Source organism: Dermacentor silvarum, chromosome 2 (assembly GCF_013339745.2).
Source record: "Dermacentor silvarum isolate Dsil-2018 chromosome 2, BIME_Dsil_1.4, whole genome shotgun sequence".
NCBI lineage: Eukaryota > Metazoa > Arthropoda > Arachnida > Ixodida > Ixodidae > Dermacentor > Dermacentor silvarum.
In genome coordinates this window covers 172,392,043-172,414,134 of record NC_051155.1, presented here as the reverse complement: position 1 = coordinate 172,414,134, position 22,092 = coordinate 172,392,043, and the positions used below count along the sequence as shown (strand labels likewise).

At 42.2% G+C, this 22,092-nt stretch overlaps 1 protein-coding gene across 1 annotated transcript; it reads left to right on the top strand.

Moving 5' to 3' along the window:
- Positions 1-9,412: 9,412 nt before the first annotated feature.
- LOC119442123 (uncharacterized) lies at positions 9,413-22,092 on the top strand. Its single transcript, XM_037706874.2, has 8 exons — positions 9,413-9,700; positions 10,400-10,528; positions 10,789-10,878; positions 19,387-19,459; positions 20,164-20,229; positions 20,307-20,339; positions 20,429-20,488; positions 20,572-22,092. Exons 1-8 carry the CDS (start codon positions 9,528-9,530, stop codon positions 21,844-21,846), a joined length of 1,899 nt encoding a protein of 632 aa, XP_037562802.1. The 5' UTR covers positions 9,413-9,527; the 3' UTR covers positions 21,847-22,092.

Sequence of the window (22,092 nt, the reverse complement as noted above, 5' to 3'; positions counted from 1 at the left end):
TTTAGGAAAAAGGCACTGCAACCTGATCTTGTTCAAACGTGCTTTTTTTTTCTAAAATAAAAATAAGCAGAGAAGTTGTCGCCGGATGCTGGCGACGGCTCCTCTTCTCGTTTGAATTATAATATGTGATCAAAATTAAACTGTAAATGTTTGCATTATGCAATGCTTAAACATAAACAAAAACAAAAAAGAACGTTTCACGCACTAAGAGTGAAAGTTTCTTTCGAAAAGTTCTCATTAAAGCGAAGCCCGGGGGCCGTGAAAGTCTGGCGTACACAAGTCTCGGATGATGGAATGAAACGCAATTACTCGTGACGCACTGAGGTCAATAATTGTCACAACTGCCGGTGTCTTCAACGAAGCGTTGATAGCTTCGTGATGCACTTTTGATGGTCATAGGTCTAAATGAGGAGGAAGATGGTGCAACTATGGGCGGATCTAGCCTTGCAAAGGCATGTCTACCCGAGCGTCTCATTTTACCTGCATGTAAACTCGCAGTTCATCGCAGCCTACAGTTCACTCCTTATAGCCCATGGGGCTGTCAACTGCATTATTCGATTAGTAAAGTTTAGCACTACTTGCTAAACTACTTGCTCAACTTCACCGCTCGTTGAATAGGGCAATGTCTTCAAAAAACATCAGGAGGTGGCGAAACACATTTCCAGTGTCCTTGCTGGAAGATCCATTCCTCCCCGGTAGCGCACGGAGAGAACTTAATTATGTTTCAGTCCATCAAGTAGAGTCTTGCGCTCTTCACAAATTCTGGGCATTCCAGCAAGTGATCTTTTATATCACTATGGGCGTGGCAGAACGAACACACTGGTGAGGGCGACATTCCTATGTCTTGTGTCCCCACGTCGTGTTCTCGCTGACCGGGTGCTAACACTGGTGTAATAATTAAGCAGGCTTCTGATGGGCTAAGTCCCTTGGTCACGCAGGACTGGTGGGGACCTAAAGGAGTGAAAGTGGTTAGCAATGGTCGTCTTTGAATACTTGTTGGACGCTCGTGGTACTCTCACACCTTAACAAGTGAATGTTTTCATGCAAGAAGCACTGCTTTCCGCGGATATGAACCCGTGTCGACAAGACACCCTAATAGGTTTTCTTTTTTTTCTGAAGCTGTACATAATATCTAAAACATGTGTTTCAAGTCTTTGTGTTAGTACAGGTAATGCGGATACTGTACGGCAATTTTCGAGCATCGAAACATCTCCATCGTTGAAGACTAAAATTACTCCACGCTTTTTTTTTTATTTCATTAGGCATTTGAGCGAATTATAAGATTCCGCTGAAAATTCAAAGGAGTATCGGCGCCAGCACTTTCGTATTACGCTGGATGTCATCGCCACTTGTTTCGTCAACGCCCACCGAGCGTCATTTTCTGCAGAACGAACCAAAGCTTCCAACTCTGCCTAATCGATCGGAAGTAAGCAGGGGGACATGTCCAGTTATCTCGCTTACAAGAATCTTCACCACGACCTATATCTATTTGCGTTGACGAAAAGGCAGCATTTAGGCTATCAGCCGCATCTTTGCCAAATCATTTTCGTACGTTGTTATCGTTCTTGCGTGATGTTGAAACCCTGAATAGCTGCCAATATTTTCTGGGGTTCTTGCGGGCGCATGAAAATTGAGTGCCCTAATATTTGACTAATATTGGCTTTTTTGCAAACCGCAGTAAAGCCGTAATTTTTTGGACTTTGATGGGAATCAACTCTTTGACGAAAACTCGTCTGGTCGGGATTAATCATAGTCAAAAGAATTCTTCTTTGTACTTACTGACGGGGGCCTGTAAATGGCTATTAAAGATAGTCAAGCTGCATGATTGAAAGCGCAAAACTAGATATCCCGTCATTGTAAAGAATAATGACGCGGGAGCGGCTGTTCACCGCGATTTAATAAACACTGCAATGGCACCTTCTCTTCAATTAAATCTTGCAGAAAGGACAATAACAGTCAATCAATCAATCAATAATTTCTTTAATATGCCCAGGAACAACACTGAGGTCTGAGTACTGGTGTACAGAAAAACAAAACAAAAAAACGGTGAAAATGTACAACTACGACTAAGAGTTATTGAATAAAAGAATAGAATGAGGAAACAAAAACAAAAAAGGCACTAGATAAACAGCTACATAATTAACGAACAGCAATACAGCAATAACACACAATTGAGAGATGGAGAACATGTACGGAAGGAGAGAGCAACTATGGTAAGTCAGGAGAGGAGCGCAGCTTCAAAAAAGGATCAAGAGAAAGTGCGAAGCTCTGAACAGAAAGAAGACAACACGTTTTGAAAGATATCAAGATGGAGGAAGATACAGTTGGGAAGATTTTGCATTCTGTGTAGAGCAGGTCAAGTGGGCGGCCGAGGCCAGTGGGGCCCTGGACTAAAGGAGCTCCGACCACTCCACCAGAGTCCTTTTGTAGATGTAGATGTAGATGTAGATCCTGGGGATATATTGGCACGTACCCACTCCGGGGGATTGGCCAAGAACCGGGTAGGTAGAAATTAAATGTCCAGTAGAGTGCAACATTTTATACTGGCTAAGTTATAATCAGAAGATGGAGATTAAAGCCTGCGTGATTTCCTAACTATGAATATTTTACCATAACCATAAAAATAAAGCAATTCAAATTATATTTGGGTAAAGAAAGGGAGGCTGAAAATTTTTGCATTCAGATTTTAAATCTCATGGAACCTAACAGGAACTCTTGGAAGGCAGCGCCAACCTTCCCGTCGCTCTGCCCAAGTGTAGAGGCACCCAAAGATAGAACATTCCGAACAGTTAAATCTAATACAAATAAGCGGAGTGGTGTTTCTAGGGTTCGTTTTCTTAGAAGGGAGGGGGGCTAGTACATCGTCCACAAGAAATAAAAAAAATCTTCTATGGTCTAATCTTATCTACACATATGACAAATTGCTGTGGGCGCCAGACCAGCTCTGTGTAAATAGAAATTAAAAGAAGGCATGCGACAGCGGATATCCTACTAATAGTTACTTTGATTTTTCTCGATTGAAATAGATTACTTTTCCAGGGGTATAACAAATGTTTAAAATCCGCAGAATTTGTTATAGATGGTACAGAGAATTCTCACATCATCATTTGGCTCCGAAATCTTGCAGCCATGATCAAGGGTGATGTAGGGAGGAGTTGAATCGCTGGGCCAGCTATCGACGCCTTCGCCAGTGCATCTGCTGTTTCATTTAAAAATAGGCCTGTACGTCCAGGTACTCAGACTAAATGTATATGGGTCAAGTGTAGAGGTACTCATGATTTAAATATTCGCAACACCTGATATTCATTAGGTGCTGTAAGTGAAGTACACAATGACAATGAATCTGTTACAACGATTACACAATCTATTGATGGGCTTAATTTACGCAGTGCCAGTATTACCACTAAAACTTCTGCATAAAAGATTGGTACAGACTGGAAGCCGCAGGGAAAATGACCAGTCGAGAATAGCGCTGAATATGCCGACACCACATTTTTCTTCATTCTGCGTGGCATCAGTCGCTATGACCACATTTGTGTGTGAATGCATTAAATAATCTTGTAGAGTGGCACTTAACATTTCGTAAGGCAGGCGTTTTGAATTACTTGGGAAAATATCGTCGAATTGCATGCGAAGAGAATTTTCTCCTTCGCAAATGGGCTTTACCTCTCTGATTCTAACTTGCAACGTATCAAGAAGACTTTGAACAAAAATAACTTGAGGTGTATGAAATCGAGGCCAATGTACATCGAAAAACGTACTAGGCTCAGAAATGAACACTGTTTGGCAACGTCTTATTGGTGATTCGTACGCCCTTCAAAATGTTTGAACTGCAAGTACGCGAAACCGAGTTATAAGAGAAGGAATTCTTGCTTCCATAGGCGTATCTACCGGAGGGGGGGGGACAAGGGGGCACTTGCCTCCCACTGTCAAAAGTGTGTGGGAGGGGGGGGGGGCAATATATGCCATCCCCCCCACACACACACTTTTGAAAGCGGGCCCTTGCGGCAGCATGCTGGAAAGTCCAACAAAACTATAGCTAAGCTGAAGCAAAATTTTCTTTCGTAATAGAGTGGCCATGTCAGTAATGCTTTTCTTTACTACGTATCCCCTGCTTGGGCAGCGAGGATTGTCTTTTGTGTCTCCTCGGGATTTGCTGTAGCGGACGATACGCGGGATACTCCATACACGCTCGCGTTGAGGAGAAGGCCTGGCGCTGGGCAGTTGCAGAACTAACAAATGTCAGCTTGCGCTACTCGTATCATTCCCAGTGTTTCGGGATCACTATATCCCTATTTGAAAACACAATCAGCTTATTTAACCTGCGGGCGAGGGGGAGGTCAGGATAACGTATAACAATCAGCCGCGTTCAACGACTGCTGTAGTTTACGGCATGAAATCGTTGGATTTTCAAATGTTGGAACTATTTAATCTCTGTCTGGCGACATGCTACATAGTGTTGCAGTCTCAGTATCTTATCACCATCAAAAAGTGTAATCAAACCTCTTACAGGTATAACTGTCGAGTTTCACTGTCTAATCACGACCTTTTGTAGATATGTTTGTGAAAGTGACCTTAGTCGAACGTGCAGAGCCATTGAAACACCAATAGAATATTAATTAATTTTTTTTCTAGAGGCACGGCCTAATCGACGCGGTCGCTTCTCACCGTATCGATTTCATTTTCAGGCCGTTTCTAAATAAGAGCTACACTGTTACTTGTATCCCAGCAGGAGCAAGAACAGCAGATGTTTTACATTTTGAAAAATTGAGGGCCAATTTTTGGTGGTGTGTATCGAAAATGTGCACTCTGTAGGTTGCTTATGTGCTCCGAAAACAGTTACTGAATAGTCTCTTTCTCCCAATTTTTATGCGTTATACACGGCATTTAATTGTTTTTCCCCGGTATCCTCGGTGAACTATGCGGGGCAGGGTGTTTTTATTTATTTGAAGTACGAACAAATGTCCTGAGTAGCGAGCGATAAACGTTTAGTCTTTGTAGAAAATTATTCATTGGAGCGTTCCAGGGAGTCATACTACCGCTAATCGAAATGTTTCCCACACTCCTAAAGCAACGGCATGAGAGAAAGTTTAAATGCCGTGAAAATAGAGATAATTTTGAGCGCAATGCGTTGCGAAATATTCACTTTTCTGCTTTGACTGTAAGTGCTGCAGATAATTACTAAACCCTCGTTTTCCCATGTGTTTTCGTGCATCATGTGAGATTCGTAGTTGGTTTCTCCGGTGTCGAGCTCTATGAGCTAAACAGGGCATTTTGTTTATATCTGGGGATAATTAAGCGCATGATATGGGTAATCTGTAGGCAATGCTCCAGATGGGTGGGTTAAATGCGCTTTTTCCAGTAGAATACGTATGCAAGTGGTCCATTGTGTTATTAGTCTGTTTTACGAGCGGTGTAAAACTTAGACGGCTGCGCTGGCATAATTACAACTATATAACTGAGGTGAAATTTTGCGAAGGGGACCAATACGCCAAGTTTATTTGCGATGGTAAATGCGTGTTGATCAAAAGAGGTTAAAAAAGGTGTAACCAATTGTTCGAAAGTATCACGCTGCTGCTAGGTTTCCCAATGTCGCAAGGGAACTCTGGGTTCAGATATTCTATACTTGGAAGGAATGGGCAGATTTTAAGTGCAATGTGTCGCGTAGTTTTAACGTTTCTGGCTTATTTAAAAGGGATACGACTAAATATTGAACCCTCATATATTATTTATTTTTTACTTTTTCATGCATGATATACTAGGTTCGCCTGGCGTCCTCACTGAACTAAAGGAGGCAGCTTCGTTTTGTTTGGTGACTGTGAAGACAAGTTAATAGGTGATGTGTAGGTGAAGTTCAGAGTAGATGGGTAATTGGGCCTTTTTCAATAAATTACGCATGCAAGCACTCTAGAATGTTATGAGCGTGTCTAACGAGCGGGGAAGGATTGAGCCCACTGCTGTGGCAGAACTATAAAAGCCACCAAGACCAAATTAAGCGAAAATTGGTGGAATGCTATGGAAACTCTCTGTGCGAAGTTAAATGTGGCTGGATCGTACACAGCCTTTGTAAAATGATTCTTATTCAAGTGTTAAAGCCTGTGCTATGGCAGCTGTCAGCTATGCTTCCCAGTGCCCCGACATAGCTGTAGGTTACAGCAGGTTTATATTTTGTGTAATGGTTAGGGGGGACATGGTAACTGCAATGTGCGACAAAAGTTTTACGTTCGTGATCCAGCTAGAAGCGTTGCAAATAATTTTTGAGCCGTCGTTTTTCTGTCCCTATTTTAAGGCGTCACAACACATTCAGGCTTGGTTTCAGCGATGTCCTCGATGAACTAAGCAAGATATTTTGTTTATATTTGGCGAATATAAAGGGCGCTTTATGGACAATATGTAGGTAAACTATAAGGACAGGCGACTAATTATGACATTTGCAGTAAATTACGCATGCAATCTATCCGGAGCTTTATGAATGTGTTTTGCGAACAAAAAATTCATCCCGTTGCTCTGGCGGAACTGTGAACTCAACCGATGTCAAATCTAGCGGAAAGTGAGTAAGGAGGGCAAGGGCGAGGGAGGACACCATGGTAATTGTTATGGCGAAGTAACATGTGTGTTGATGAATTACTGGCTTTTAAGAAGTTCCGAACAAAAAGTGCTCCAAACGATTACATGGGGGCAAAATTTCAAATGGTACAGTCATTTACGGTCAATTTTTCAATGTATACGATATAATTACAAGAAATTGAAAGTTTTATTGCAACTGTTTGAAAGAAACAGCTTCGCTGGAAATCGGGTTGTTGCACACATCTGCTGTGAATATTGCAAGTAATTTATATTTATTGTACTTCGTTGCGTAGAACCTAGACAATACTATTACCTAAATTAGCGATACATTTAGGCTGTAGACTAAAATGCCAAGTGCAATTGTTTGTTTAAGTATTAATATTGTTTGTAGCAAATGTACATTGTTTATGTGCGATGTGCTGCTGCTACTGGGCGGGACCCGAGACCTCTGTGAGACACTCAATATATATATATATATATATATATATATATATATATATATATATATAAGATAGAGAGAGAGAGAGAGAGAGAGGTCAGATTTATTGCGGTTTGCCCGCCCCCCACTCGAGAAATAGTTGGTACGCCACTGCTTGCTTCTAGACATAAAATAGAATTTAGGTAGCCCTAAACAAAGTCTTCATGCCTGCTTTTCTACAAGAACACGAGGTCGAAGCTTATAGGCAGGCGCCCCAGAGTATAACACACAACCGAATTCCAAGGCAGGTCGTACGTACATACGGTAGATTGACGACAAGGTAGCCCTGCGCATCCCGGATCGACTGTTGCTCAGCCTACCTAATAATCCCACCGCTCGAACGCCGTTTGCTGCAATATAATCGATGTGCGTACGCCATGAAAGAGAGCTATCATATATAACTCCAAGATACTTGATAGCATTTACTTGTGGAATGATAGCAAGCTGGTACGACAGAGATATATGTACTGGTTCCTTTTGAACCATAAACGTTTGCTTCTTCTTGATGATGATGATGGTGGTGGTGACCTTTTCTTTGGCGCATACCCACTCAAAGAAAAGGTCATCATCATCATCATGCTTCTTCTTATTATTATTATTCTTCTTCTTCTTCTCGGTGCGTGAGGTCAGTTAACACGGTTTATATATATACACTCATTAACTTTTCCTGCACGTGCTCTTTCTTAAAAGCTATTTTAATTGCTTGTGAAATTCCACACCACTAAGTCATAGTATATAAACGTAGAAGCGCTTTTCTGGGACCGATTTTCTGATACTGGGCCGATTTTAATGAAATTTGTTGCATTTGAGATAGAAAGTTTAATCCTAGTGACTGATCGAAGCGGAGTATCGATTTATGGCCTCAATGTCTTAAAAGAATTTTGCAAAAATTGGTAGGTTTGACAAAAATAGAAGCACGAAGTTTGCAAATCCGTAGCTCTACACATAGAACAGATAGCGTGGGTCTGTAAACCGCATCCGTTAGAGCATCCAAAGCGGACAAATTTGATATGTCAATTTATATTTTGTGCGATTATGTTGCATTGTTTACAAGGGTTTTGCAAAATTTCCACTCACGAATAAGTTGTTTATTTGAGAGCCATGTATATTATATCAATTTAGTCCGCTTTTGATGTACTCTTAGGTGAAATTTACAGAATCGCGCTATTGCTTTGCATTGTTAAATTAGAGTTGTACACTTGATAGTTTCGTTTTCTGAAAATTTGCGATGTTTGCCAATTTCTATCAAACATTGACAACCTAAATCGCCATTTTGCAACTAACAGACACTATATTTGAACTTTTGATTTTAAATGCAACAAACCTCATCACATTTGGTCGACTGGTTGCCGAGAAAAATGATTTCTCCTTCCCGATGTATTTAGGTAGGAGCCCCCGAGCAAAAGCTTCCTCTTAAGCTGCTTTGTCAGAAAACTCTGAGTGTACAGCTAAACTACATTTGCCATGGCATTTACCGACCGACAAGCGGTACGGATCAGTTGGGTTAAACGACGCATCACAGCAGGAGCAGACGACGCGCGGGGCGTGACGAAAGACGCGAGTACAACGATGGTAGTTCCAGCGACAGCCGCTGCGGCCACGCCCAACCAACATACTTGCACATCATAATTGGAATTGTCCGCTCTTTCTGCGCATGCGCGAGGAGTAGTGGGTGCGAGAGAGAAAATTTGATGACTTTCGGTCCCTGAAATTTCTCTTCGCCTAGGTACTACGGGGACGAAAGTTGTTAGCGCCGTTCGTCCCAATTCCAATTATGATGTGCAAGTAACCAACACCACCCAACACGCCGGCCAGTGGGCGCGCATAGGGAGCTGTGAAATTGACGTATGTCTAAAAATGTTGGTCAGTTGGCCACGACCCCATGTCCAGAAGAAAAAAAAATTAAAGAAAAATAACCGCGATTACAACAGTGTTGATCATATCACCGACATCATATCACGCGACAGCGGAAACGATGACAACGTCCGGTCGTGCGCAAAGAGACTGCTCAAGTGCACAAGAATAACTACAATGCCTAGAATATACTTAATCTAGGCACAGTAGAATAACTGCACAGTTGGGCAAGTGGCGGTCTCCAGTGGTGATTCTACAAATCGTTGGAGTGAAAGAAAAACAGAGCGCAACCTTGTACGGCTGATAGAATACCATAGGAACTGTTCCATAGTTCAACAATCGCCACCACCTACTGTTCCGAAAAAAGTAGTAACCGCGGCCGAAAGACAGTTCACCGTCTGGCACGCGATCGGCCAACCGTCACAAGCGCCACTAGCGCGCCAAGAGACTGCACAGCTGGACAAGTGACGCCCTCCATCGGGGATTCCTTCAACTAATGGCGTGTCTAAAAAACTGAGCGCAAGCAGTGGTCGCTGGTTAATGTAGTTATGGTTCAACCATAAATCTGTGGTTCAGCAATCACACTTTCGTTGGCACTGCTTTGCACGTTGTGTTCGTTAGCTTTGTTATGATGGCTCCGACGTTATCTTTGTCGAGGCAAACATGCTGTGTTGCCGGGTGTACCAACAGCTATGCAAACATGGCGAGTTCTGGTGAAACCATCCAATTTTACCGATTCCCGATGCGGCCTTTCTACCTTGAACGACGCAATGTTTGGATATCTGCCGTCCGCAAGACCAGGTTCGTACCAAGGCAGTGTTCGCACTGTGATTGAAATGAACGAAATGGCAACGTCTAATCTGGGATAAAGAACGCTGGAGGAATAAGTGCAACAAGTCTCTTTGGAACGCTGACATTCATGGCACAATCTAACGCAATTTTGTATGAACGTCGAGCGCACTATGAAATTTTCTTTATATATTTTGACAGTGTGTGAAACTACCTCGATCAGGCTGGGAGAGGCTGGCTCAAGTACGCCATTGCTATTCACAGAGCTGTTTGTGTTCTCTTTGTCAATGGGCATTTTTTGGGGGGGCTGCTTTCAAATTTTTTCCGATTTATTAGTTTTCACCAGTGGTATGGGGTCTGATATAGGCTTTGCATTTTGCATCTAGCCTCTGGCGTCATAAAAAATTATTGTGGTGAGCATTTTCCCCTTGTCAGTTTTCTGGGCAACGAATGAGACATCCTCTCATTCAAGAACCCGCCGGGAACTGCGCGTTGTGGCTGCAGCATAAATTTCACCATATGACAAAGTATTTTATCGCACCATAAATATGCGCTTTTTTTTTTGCCAAAATGTTCCTCATGTAGGCGTGAATATATACTTTCATATATAATTTGTACCCATGTGCATTCTACATTTGGTTGTAATCTTTTAAGAAATGCCTTCCTTCACAACTTTCAGCCGTGTGAATGTTATTGTGATTTCTATTCTAGGGGTGATGACTGGGAGCCAAAACATAACTCACGCATTTGCAGTCACCATTTTCATGGAAATCGAAAGTCGGACAACCCCAGGAACCTAAACTACAATCCATCAATCTTTCCACAGCCACAGAAGCAAAGGTACAGGGCACATGCAAATTATTTTGAAGTCCTTCATGCGACATATGCACCTACAAGTAGATCTGTTATTCTTGCAATTACTGTTGTCGCATATACCAAATATACCAATATTGTGTTGACTAAAAAAATATCAGTACGAAGGATTGCTTTTTGAAACACAGCTTAAATCATGTTTTGGAAACAACCCAGTTGAACTCATTTAGCTTTTTTGACTTGGTAGACAAAGTAAGCCATTTACTCCACCTTGCATCTCGCCACAGGGCTCCCTGCCACAAGCCAGAACTTGTTTCACAGCCACAGTTGCAAAGGAAAAGGACATGTGCTCCTGAATTTCGAGGTCGCCGTAGGCCGTATGTACTCCCGAACAGATTACTTGTTCTCTGAGCACCACCTACTATAACGGCATAATGCATAAGTACTCAATTTTCTTCTATTTAGAATGTTCTGTGCATTCATTTGGTTTGTATCATTTGTTAAATTTTCAAGCATTGCCATGTTTAGGTGCATTGCCTTATCAAGGCATTAGCCATTTAAGACACCGTGTACACAATTGCATATGCCAAGACAGTGTGTCAACAGCAATAGCACTGATGAAAGTAACGATACTTAAAATGTGTTGCATACATCTTGAAACTGTTCTGATTGGAATTGTGTTGCAAGCTTAAATAACGGGTTCAAAATGTTTTAGAAAAAGGAGTGGGAAGGTAGATGGTTGTATGTGCTTGCTCGGTGTGAATATTGTATGTAGCAGGTATACTCCTTTCATTGTTTTCACAGTGTGTTGCATCAGGCATAATATTCAAGTGCATGTATGGGTGCTTTTCAAGCCTCCTAGACATGAAATAGTTCATGTTCTCATATGTAATGTTCCTGTAGTGAGTTTTCGCATGGACTCCATGTTCTGTAAACTTGACAAAACTCACTGAAGAATTGAAGGTTCTTAATCTATTCTGCAGCTGTATGATTTTTATGATTCTGAATATGCAAGAAATGTAGTGAAAGTAAGTTTTCAGTCAGCAGAATTCATTGGCGTCTGAGATAGTTAAACACATAGATTTGTTAACAGAAAGCACACGGAATTTAGAGCTCATTGTTATTTTGGATGTGCCCATAGTTTCACGAAAGCACCACAAGACACTCTGAGTATATTTAAAGGTATTGCAATCACCTATGCAATTCTATAATGTGTTTAATTTTACTAATAACTGATTATAAATGCTTAGCAAGTTTAATACTGAGAACTGTTTATGTGGAAGGAGCTCAAATAGTAAAGTTCTCTACTGCAGTTTCTGTCACAACCTGTAACAATAGGCAGAAATTCAATAGGCACTTAGTTATCCCTGCTTGGATGAATGCGAAAGCTTTGCGATCACTGAGCGATGCTTAGACATGCCACAACGCAATGTCATGGGTTCGACTTTTAAGACAAAGTGTTTTAAGACACCGTGTAATTTATAACCCCACCAAACGTCGGGGGTTTGACTCCCAACAAAGGTGGGGCATTTGAGCGCCTTCATTATCTCTACCTTAATTTCCTGTGCCTTAATTAACTTTGCCTTAATTAACATCAATGTTCGTGGTTTCGACTCCTGCCAAAGGTTGTGGGTTCAAGTGCCTTAATTAACTCTATCTTAATTAATTTTGCCTTAACACCAAAGGTTGTGGGTTTGACTCCCAGCAAAGGTTGAGAGTTCATAGCTTTAATTAAAACCAAAGGTCGTGGTTTTGGCTCACACTAAAGATAGAGGGTTCGTAGCCTTTTTGTACCATCGTTTGGTCACGTCGCCAATGCCAGCTTTTCCACCTCATGAGTCATTTAATGCTTTCACATTAATAACAACACCACTTCAATAGCAAGCAAGATTTTCTCAACTATTGTGCATGACAAAACCTTCTTGAGGGGTACTGGGAATAGCATAAAACAGCTAAATAAGGAGAACGATAAATTTAGACATCTGTCATTGCTTGATGGCATATTACTGTGACGCAGACCCTGGTCCCACTGCTTTCCTGATGCTCACGCACAGTCACGTTCACAAGACTAGAAACCATGTGATACCATGTGACCTGAGGTCACCTCTTCTCAGCTTCAACCATTGCCATAGGACAAAGAAAAAACGAAACTTGCCCACATCACCGGGATGCAGCAGTGTACAATTCGTAGCTGAATGCACTGATGACTACACTATTCTCCAGCTTTAGCACCCGGTAATTTCTGCAGGGTTCTTGTGCCCCACATATACTCTGAGAAGAGTGGCATCTGTGCATGTATTTTGGAAGCCACAACAAGCTATACTCATAGAGTTTTGTACAATAATTACTAGAGGAAACACTGGCACTAGTGTATACGGGAACTACAATGGGGGCAGTTCAGCCAGCATGGGAATTGTGGCAAGTACCTGGATTTGCCTTAACTTCATCCATATGGCTTCAAATGGCTTTGTGACTTTGTAAACTCATCAATTTCAACAAAGTACTGCACAATAAATAACTAAGTAAATATTATTAAAACTGTCCGACAGCAGGATATGCACAGAGGACCTCTAGCACAGAAGCCTGATATTGTAACCATTACGCCACATATGCATGCATCGACAAGCAACATAAAATGCCCTTATCAATTTATCACTGGCAAGCCAGTGCCTTCAGACACTTGGCACATTTCCATTTGGCCACTTCGACAAGCTGAACCCTTGCATTTAGTAGCGATTGTGCGTTTTCGCAGCGTCTCCCACACTTCAAAAAGTATAGATTGCGCTGATATTTACGACAATGAACACATATAAAGTGTAATAAACAAAACCACAAGAATGTCTGAATTCACATGCATGAAGATCAGACAAATCCATGTGCTTCCCCTCATTCCCATGGTGGCTGAACAATTCCAGCGTCAGAGTTCTCTCTAGTAATTATTGTAGGAAACTCTATGGCAGTACTGTAGCATATGAGGATGACATTGTGTGCATCGCAAAAAAAGTTGTTTTTGCGAAAGCAGCGGTGTGCACTGTGGGAGCCTGCTGCTGTCACAGTAAATGAGTTCAGATAGGGAGGAATCACTGAAATCTGCCCCCTTTCCATTTTATTGTTGTGGTTGTTGTTTACATGGAGCAGAGTCTTAATATATTGCCAGTGGTAGGAGAGACATTTAACCTTCCCAGGTAGATTACTCAGAGGCAGACATTACTTGCACAACAAATTAAGTAGGTACAAATCAGTGAAGTAGCAAAGCTCTACGAATACTTTCTTTAATTATTCACTTTAGGGCAAATGTTGCAATTGTAGGTACAGTCGTTGACAGTAAAGAAGTCATATCCATTTAGCAGAAATTAGATTAGCACCTTTAGTGCTAATCTAATTCCTAAAACATCAGTTGCATCTTGCCACGCACACTTGTTGGCTCTTACTCCTGCTCGACAGTGCATTGATGGTTTCAAAAGCAATGTTTGAAGCAGTTTCTGGTGAAAACGTCGCATAGGAAGGCCTGCACTTATATGCCATTTCACACATAAAAGGGCACTAAAGACATTGAACCGATCTAAAATGTTGGATTGCCCTTTCAGAAACCCCGCAATATTTCTTTTATGCCATAAAATTACCTAGTTGCAGAGAAAGCTATAACTGATAGGATGACACAATTGTTCCTTAATTCCGGTGTTACGCGTGGCGATAAACGCAAGAATAGAGGCTTTAAAGGCACAATTAGGCACGAAGCGCTTCGGCGTTGCTGTCAGTCACGTGCCGCGTACGATTGCCGCTGCGGACCACGGTGCAAGCTGAGGACCACGGCGATGCGGACTGCGCCGCTTCGTTTCGGTTGGACGCTACGCCGTTCTTGCTCTTCTGCGGCGCGCATTTGCGGTGCTCCGCAGTTTTTTTCTTTTTTTTTTTTTTTTCTTCCCTAAACGGTATAGGTCAGTGCGCACGCTATCGGCACCTACCCTATCTACAAATAGGAGAAAGGCGCATGGTGGTAAGTTACGGCCTCCGAGATTCAAGTGCGAAAGCTTAGGCGCGCTGCCCGTTCTCAGAGGTTGGGTGGCTACAAGCTGCTTGCATATTTATTGCGCAGTTCGCGCGTTGCTGTTACGCACTGTGATGTGCTGTTTGACACTCGGGCACCGTAACTCGGGCATGAGTAATGGAGGTTCTTTGGATCAAGCGCACCTCATGTTCGCCGTTTTAGACACTTGTCGAGAGCGGGACCAGGGAAAATTTATCAGTGGCTCGCGGAACCCCGAGCAGGGGCCTGCGGAACCCGTAGGTTCCGCGGAACCCACTTTGAGAACCCATGCTCTAAGTAACAGGGATGCTTGGAGCATGAATTTCCAATTTAGACTTGACTTAAGATTTGTCTTTGATATACTTTTAGATAGGGATACTCCTGTAGTTGTAAGCCTGCATACTACTATTTAAAAATTTCTGCCCTTACGGCTTATCTTGTACACAAAACAATAATCGCCATCTATCTTGCATGCCTTTTCATTCTTAAACACTTGCGCTGAGTAGATCCCGGTCACAAATGGCATATGCGTTCTCAACATGACATAGCATTCTTCACAGGAAAGTAGCGAGTGCAGACCTTTCAAGAAAGGAAACACAACAAAACAAATGACGATTATTGTTTGGGGACAAAATATGCCCCAATGGATGTAAACTTTTTTTTAGAATGTGAGGCATCTCTAGTGCAAAAGGCCATATGACCCATATCCACCATGTCGAATAATTTGGTATCGTACAACATCATCAGTAAATTCCGCATTTTCATATTAGATTATTAGATATTGAGGATACAGGGCATAGGAACTTTTTGTAGGGATCATTTTGAAATGCCCGTTTAACTAGTGCAGCCAAAATGAAAAATATCAAGTTATATCAAGCTACGAGCAGTGAAAGCCTTGCCTAATCCATGCAACTCTCTGATCAGAGCACGGTTATTTTAGTTGTTCTTTCCTACACCTTATTTATGTTGATGACACAACCGCCTCCTCCGATGGTACACTGATAATGCTGTTTCTTTGTGTGACATACTAGCCATGCTCTTTCGGTTCCATATTTTCACCTCCTTTTTCTGTTTTGGACAATTCTTGGAGTTTTCCTCATGTGGTCTGTTGCGATTTGAGCACTTCATTTCTTAGACTGCACAAAAATATGCCGTGGCTGCCTGCACAGTGGAGGCATGCCGTCTGGCTTGTGCAGACAGCGCTGACATGGCCCAACTTTAAGCACTTCCAGCATTGCAGTGGGCGGAGCACAGAAGGAAGCACCAGGTATCTCACATCGCCCACCTTGACATGATCTGGTAGATTATATCCTTCGAAAAGAATCTTGACGCTTGTTCAGCAGCCAGAGCGATAAAAGTTGATGACCTTCATTGTAGAAGGCAGAAGAAGACTTTGATATTATTTGTCACTGTAGTCAATAACAACATTGTAAATGACACCCTCCCTAGTGCTTTCAGCATATGTGATGGATGAGCGGACTTCTATATGTCCTAGTATGTGCAAGGCCATCCGTTTTTTCAGAGTGGCTTGCATCGCTTCTTTTACCTTAAGTATGTTTTTCTTGTTGTTCAACCTTACGAGCCACATTACCATGTGTCTGTGAATCGAATTTCAATTCTTTGATACATTGAGAAGTACATAGGCAACCGTGTAAGTCGGAGTAGGCAGCCCGGTGGGGCCTTGCTCACTGACAACTTTCGTTGACCTGCGTCATTTCCTCTTCAGTCGTTTGCCTTCTATGACAGTGTAGTTGTTATCGGAGTCCATGAGCTTGCTGTTGGAGAAACAGGGGCCGGACCCCTCCATGTTCATGTTGCGAGCCTTAGACTTTAGCACTGGGGTCCAAGTGCGAAGCGACACAGGCTCGGTGCAAGAGATGGTTTGCCGTCCATGAAACCCATGAAAAATTTCTTTGCTCATAAAATAAGCATAATCCTTAAAAATTTACACCAAGTCTTGCCTTTTATTGTGCAATTCTAATGACGCTGAAGCATAAACTTTTTTCCCAGAAATATTTTGGGAATGCACTTCCCTGTATGTATACTCTGTTTCACCATAACTTTAATTTAAATATCAATTGGAGAGGTTCGACTTCATGACTGGTGTGTTTGGCATGAAATTACTCTTTTGCAATGATATTGAAAAATAACAAGAAATATTCCATTTCGGACTGACAAGCAGGCTTTCTTCTCAACTTCGGAGCTATAGTCACTGGTTGCCGACTTTTTCTGAGAAGCCCTTTTGCGCAGTTTCAATTAATTGTTTTGGTTTGTGAGCTGTCTTTGTGTACAGTCACTGTAGCACTAGTATTCAGATTTCATCACAATATGATCACACACCCCTAGAGCCTAATTATAATGCCTGTCAATTTCAAGCAGTCTGCCAGATTTCTCTTGATCTCGTTGGACACTATCTGCTCATACGACGTTGCAAGTGATAATCTAGACACATAATCCTAAGTGCACTTTCCCACAAACGTTTTTAGAATTTCAAAACAAAAAGCTCTTCTTTTGTGGCCCAAGTGCCCATCACAGGAACACTGCATAGGCCCTCCACTTAAAGGGCTGGTGCAACAAAATTTTTCGCTCTACAAAAAGCCTACTTCCAGATATTGCAGATAAGAGCAGCCTATGTTCAAACTCTTACAAAAAATGCAAGAGAAGCCACTTTTGATATGAAACTGAAACAAATGCCGCCATTACTGCTTGCTGGAAGTGCCACATGTCCGGAATATATGCCAAACATTTTGGAGGCAACATGCTGCGATTTACGTCATATCTGCTGACCACCAGGTGCACCCATCGTCTGCTTACCATAAAATTCCGAGCAAACGCCCCCACCCGTGCAAGAGACCCCCCCCCCCCCCCCCCGCCCCTAACTTCACTGCTAATTTCAAGTTTCCGCGCCGTTCCGGGAAAGCACCCTCCCCCCCTCCCGCTCCGCACCAATACTGTCCTGCCACATCCAGTCCACAAAAATAATGGCAAATTTGGCAAATCGCACCGGTGCACATCGGGGGGCCCCAATAAGCCATTTCATTGAATCATGGTCGTACCAGGGCGCCCCAGTGGGCACACGTGTGCATCGGGGCGAACTGCGGCTGGCGGTCTGTAGTTCACGAACCGCCGGCTGACGGGGAGGTCTGCCTCTTGCACGGCACAGAGGAGTTCACTGCGGCACAGTGACGTGACCACTCGGCAACAGAGGAGTGGTCGCGGCTCCATCTTATTTGTAACTTAAAATCTTACTGCATCTTATTTGTAACGAATTATATCAAAGTGAAATTTGTTGCAGTTGGCTTTTAAGTGCAAAGTGGACTCCTAAGCTATGGGCTGGATGCTTGAAGCACGAATATAATAGAAATTTTTTTTATATCTAGTGTCCACAGTAAAGCTCTACTGGAAAGGTGACTACATGTCATCTGTAGCTTTTTACCCATCAGCAGCACAGCTAAGAAGTTTTATCGCTGCCTTACACCTTTTTGTCTCACTCGACAGAGCCCCTTCAATTGATCACCTTTTGTGCTAGCAAAGTTGTACAAAAGTTACGACATTGTGCTGTGGCTTTACAAATTAAACTGTCGTGGTAGGCTTTGCTGCAATGACGCTACAGATTTACACTTGCGTGCTTTACCGGCAGCAGCTACGGATGTGCGGCATTTCGCTGGTTGTCTAGCTGGCAGTGGTGTACGCCCACTATCAACAGTTTCGCCTGTTTGTTAACACAGCACACACACAAAGAGAAGCTTGCATAGTACCGTAAAGCTTCCATTTGAATTTGCACAGCATGACCATGGACCATATTTGGTAAAGATTCTTTGTCTTGTGGCACCCCTTGTAATTACTTTGTAGAATGAAATGGTACACAGGTCAAATAAGCATGTGCCCAAGGTGTGACATTGAAGAGTGCATTTCTTGTTACCGTATGCTTGACTCAAGGTTGCCATGAGTCCGTTGCTTTCTGAGTAAATATCATTCTCCATGGCAAGACACAGAAAAAGGCTTGTTCCTACTGCTGGTGTAAGCTGCAAAATTACCCCCTAGTTTTGCTTGTTCTGTTATTGTCCAGTCTTATGGACATGGTGAGAAAATCTGGGCTGAAAAACCGGTTGCTGCCTGCTGATTTTTTTCTCCTTTTCTTTTTTTTGTAATCTTCACTGCAAAAGTCATAGAATTTTGAAAAACAAAACTTGCTAAACACCTTGAGTTAGAAATCTTAAGCAGTCTGTGGATATTATAAAGAATGACTCCAAAATTAATGCTATACCATTCTATAATTTTTATTATATGATTAACTGTTGTAAGAGAGAAATCAACTTCACTTTTTTTTTTCAGTTTCCCAGCAGGCAGTAAGTGTTCTGGAAATACCCATCATTTTAACCAGCTGTGGCTAAATACTAGTGATGCCCGGTTCTCACCAATTTCAGGCATTCTTAACTGGCTAATATTCATGACGATTTTGCACATAAAACTGGAAAGTTGACGATAGAAGCATGAATCGTAATTAAAACTCCTGAGACATAGCTGCATCATTCTAACACAAAAATGGTGAAATTATGTTGTGGATAATTCAAGCATGTGTTCATAATTAAGACTGCTGAGACATAGCTGTATCATTTTTAACACACAATAATGGCGAAATTATGTGCTGGATCACTCAAGCAAGTGTCTGTGTGTAAGCATTCATAATGCCCAAATAGATGAAAAGTACTGCACTACACTTGAACATTCATGTGTATAGGTTGATTTCACAGTATGATTGATGCAATGTTTAATGAAGGACTTTATTTTAGTGTAGCATTTGTGTAATGCGCATGCACTACTGCATTGGCCTCACCTTTTTTTGCATTGACATCAGGTTGAAGAAAAGGAGGGCATGTGCCTTTGAGCTGCAGCATACCAGCACAAACGATTGCGGAGATTACGACCAGGTACTAGCTTCAACATTTATATTAGCACCGGTAAATAACAAAACAATTCAATCGAACTTCATAATAATGAATTCGCATCCATTACGAAAATACATTCATTACATATAGTATTTGTTGTAAGCATGCATTCTTTACCTGCTGAAAATTTTGACAAAAAAGCATTTTAGCTTTACTTCATTATATTAGATAATTTGTTATATCGGTGTTTGCTGTGTAGAGGTTCAGCACAAGCACAGGTTACAGTAATGAGAGGGAAATAAATATTAGGTACATTATCAAAGACCATATTGTAGCCAGATAAAGATGAAAACCAAGCAGGCAAAAAATTGCTAACTAAACCTGTAATAGTAGCCTGTATCGGTCAACGAAAATAAGTGAAAGTGAAATGTGCGGGTAAGAAAGAAATCGTACGAGATAGCTAGGAACCCTTGTAAGCTGTGTGCATAGGAAAAGATGTGAGCATGAAAAAGAAAACGCAAAACATCATCAAAGGTAGCTGGCACTGAGGACAGAAAAATATGTACCGAATAAATAAAAGAAAGGACATACATGGAGATTCCGGGTGAATAAGGACTTGGAACTTAGTGATGTCAGTCTCAGTAGCAATTTGTGATTGCACCTGGTTTCACTGGTTTATTGTCATTTATCCTTTACATTTTCGAAGCCTCATTTCACCAAAAGCTTCTACTTCTTGCCTCCTGCAGCCAACTGCTAGTCCAGGGTCTCCTACGATTGAATTTGATGGCAAAAATCAAGTGGAAAGATGTGAGGTACGTAAATGGTTTTATGATTGATCATAACTCGCAAAATAAAACTTGCATGTCACTGCTGTTTGCCTGTGTTTCAGGTCGGAACAATGACATCACTTGAAGTTCGCGAGGTACTTATATTTATATTTCACTTCTTGACATCTAGTTGCAACGAAAAGGTTGTGCACATTTTCAAAATCATTTATTGAATGGATTTCAGGTTGGCACCATGATGCCATTCAAAGATTGTGATGAGCGTCGTAGAGTGAAAAGACGACACGTATGTAAACTACTTTGTATTGATTGCGTGTGGCGGGATTGAACAATGCTGTGACCTGTCATGGTTAATTGTTCTTGTTTCAGATTGGCACAGTGACATTTTTGCAGCCTGGAGAGCTCCCTTGCCGGCCTTATGCGTTCTTCTGTGTCTCAGATGGCAGAAATGCATCCACACAGACTTGGTGCAAATACATTTCAGTGCAGTCTACTCAGACTCATACACCTTTTGCTACAGCACCACCACCACCACCACGTGGTCGCTCACTGGTGGCAGTTAGTAATGCAGCCGTAGGGCCAGACCATAAGTCAGTGTGCTTTGCCAGAGCACAGGCAACAGCCTCACATGGTTGCTCACTGGTGGGGGTCAGTAATGCAATGGTGGGGCCAGACCACAAGTCAGTGGGTTTTCCTGGAGCACAGTCAGCAGCAGCATCCTGTGATCGCCCACCGGTGACTGTTAGTAATGTGGCGGTGGGACCAGACCACAAGACAGTGTGCTTCGTTGGAGCACAGTCTATGCACCAAGATGATGAATCTATGCAAAGCCTCTGTGCGGTGACTGCAACCATGTTCGCACTTCTGGTGAGCATCATTCCCAATGCAAGAACTTTCCATGACATCTCCAAAGCTGACCGTCTCACACTCTTTCTGATGAAATTGAAAACTGGACTCACGTACGGTTCATTGGCAGCACTGTTTGGTATTCACCGCACAACAGTAGCAAGATGTTTTCACAATGTTCTGAATGCACTGTTTGAAAAAACATGTTCATGGATAGAGTGGAAGCATAGCACTGATGTGCTCTCTAAGGCACCAGACTACTTCAAGTTGCACTATCCAAACTGCAAGATCATTATTGACTGCACAGAGGCTCGGGTGGCACAGCCTGCACCAGTAGAGATACGGGACTTTTACACCTGTTCTAAAGAAACATTTTCAGCGAAGTTTTTGTTTGGAGTTGCCCCAAATGGAGCTTTGACATTTGTGAGGAGTGCAGGGGACAAAGGTAGTTTATTAGATGAGTTCACAGCTGCTGCCTCCCCACTGGATCCCACAGATGTTCTCCCTCACAAACCCTCTGCAAAATCTGCTAGCTTGTCACAGTCAAGTGAAGTTCTGGTCACGCCTCCATCTTCAAATGGAGAATGCTCAAACCCTGACAAAGTAGCTGCCGTCCATTCAGTGTACAGTGTTCGTATGCACGTGGACCGAATGATTCACAGGCTCAAGTTTTTTAACATTCTGAACCTGCCACTTTCATCTGATCTTCAAGATAACATGGATCGAATTGTGCATGTCATTTGCATTCTGGCAAACCTACAGGGTAGCATTTTAAAAAGCAGTAATCATGTCGTCTGAAAGTAGTATTTTCTTATTGTTCATGGCACATGCAAAAAAAATTCATAGTTATTTATTTTGTTACTGCTGACAGTCATTTTACAGCAGCTTCCTATGCCGTGTGTCTCTCGGTACTGTGTATCATATGAGAGCAACATATGAAATATCAAAGCTTTAACTTGTCACAGTTGAATGATCTCAATGATTTATTTATTGTTCTCACCTCTGTTCAATGTGAAATTGTACAATAAAAGTGCAGTGCTCATC

Bases quoted from the DNA above. Each gene is read 5' to 3' on its own strand.
- LOC119442123 (XM_037706874.2), top strand. From the start codon at position 9,528: ATGATGGCTCCGACGTTATCTTTGTCGAGGCAAACATGCTGTGTTGCC. The intron at 19,460-20,163 runs GTACTAGCTTCA...TGCCTCCTGCAG, and splicing joins ATTGCGGAGATTACGACCAG to CCAACTGCTAGTCCAGGGTC. The intron at 20,230-20,306 runs GTACGTAAATGG...CCTGTGTTTCAG, and splicing joins ATCAAGTGGAAAGATGTGAG to GTCGGAACAATGACATCACT.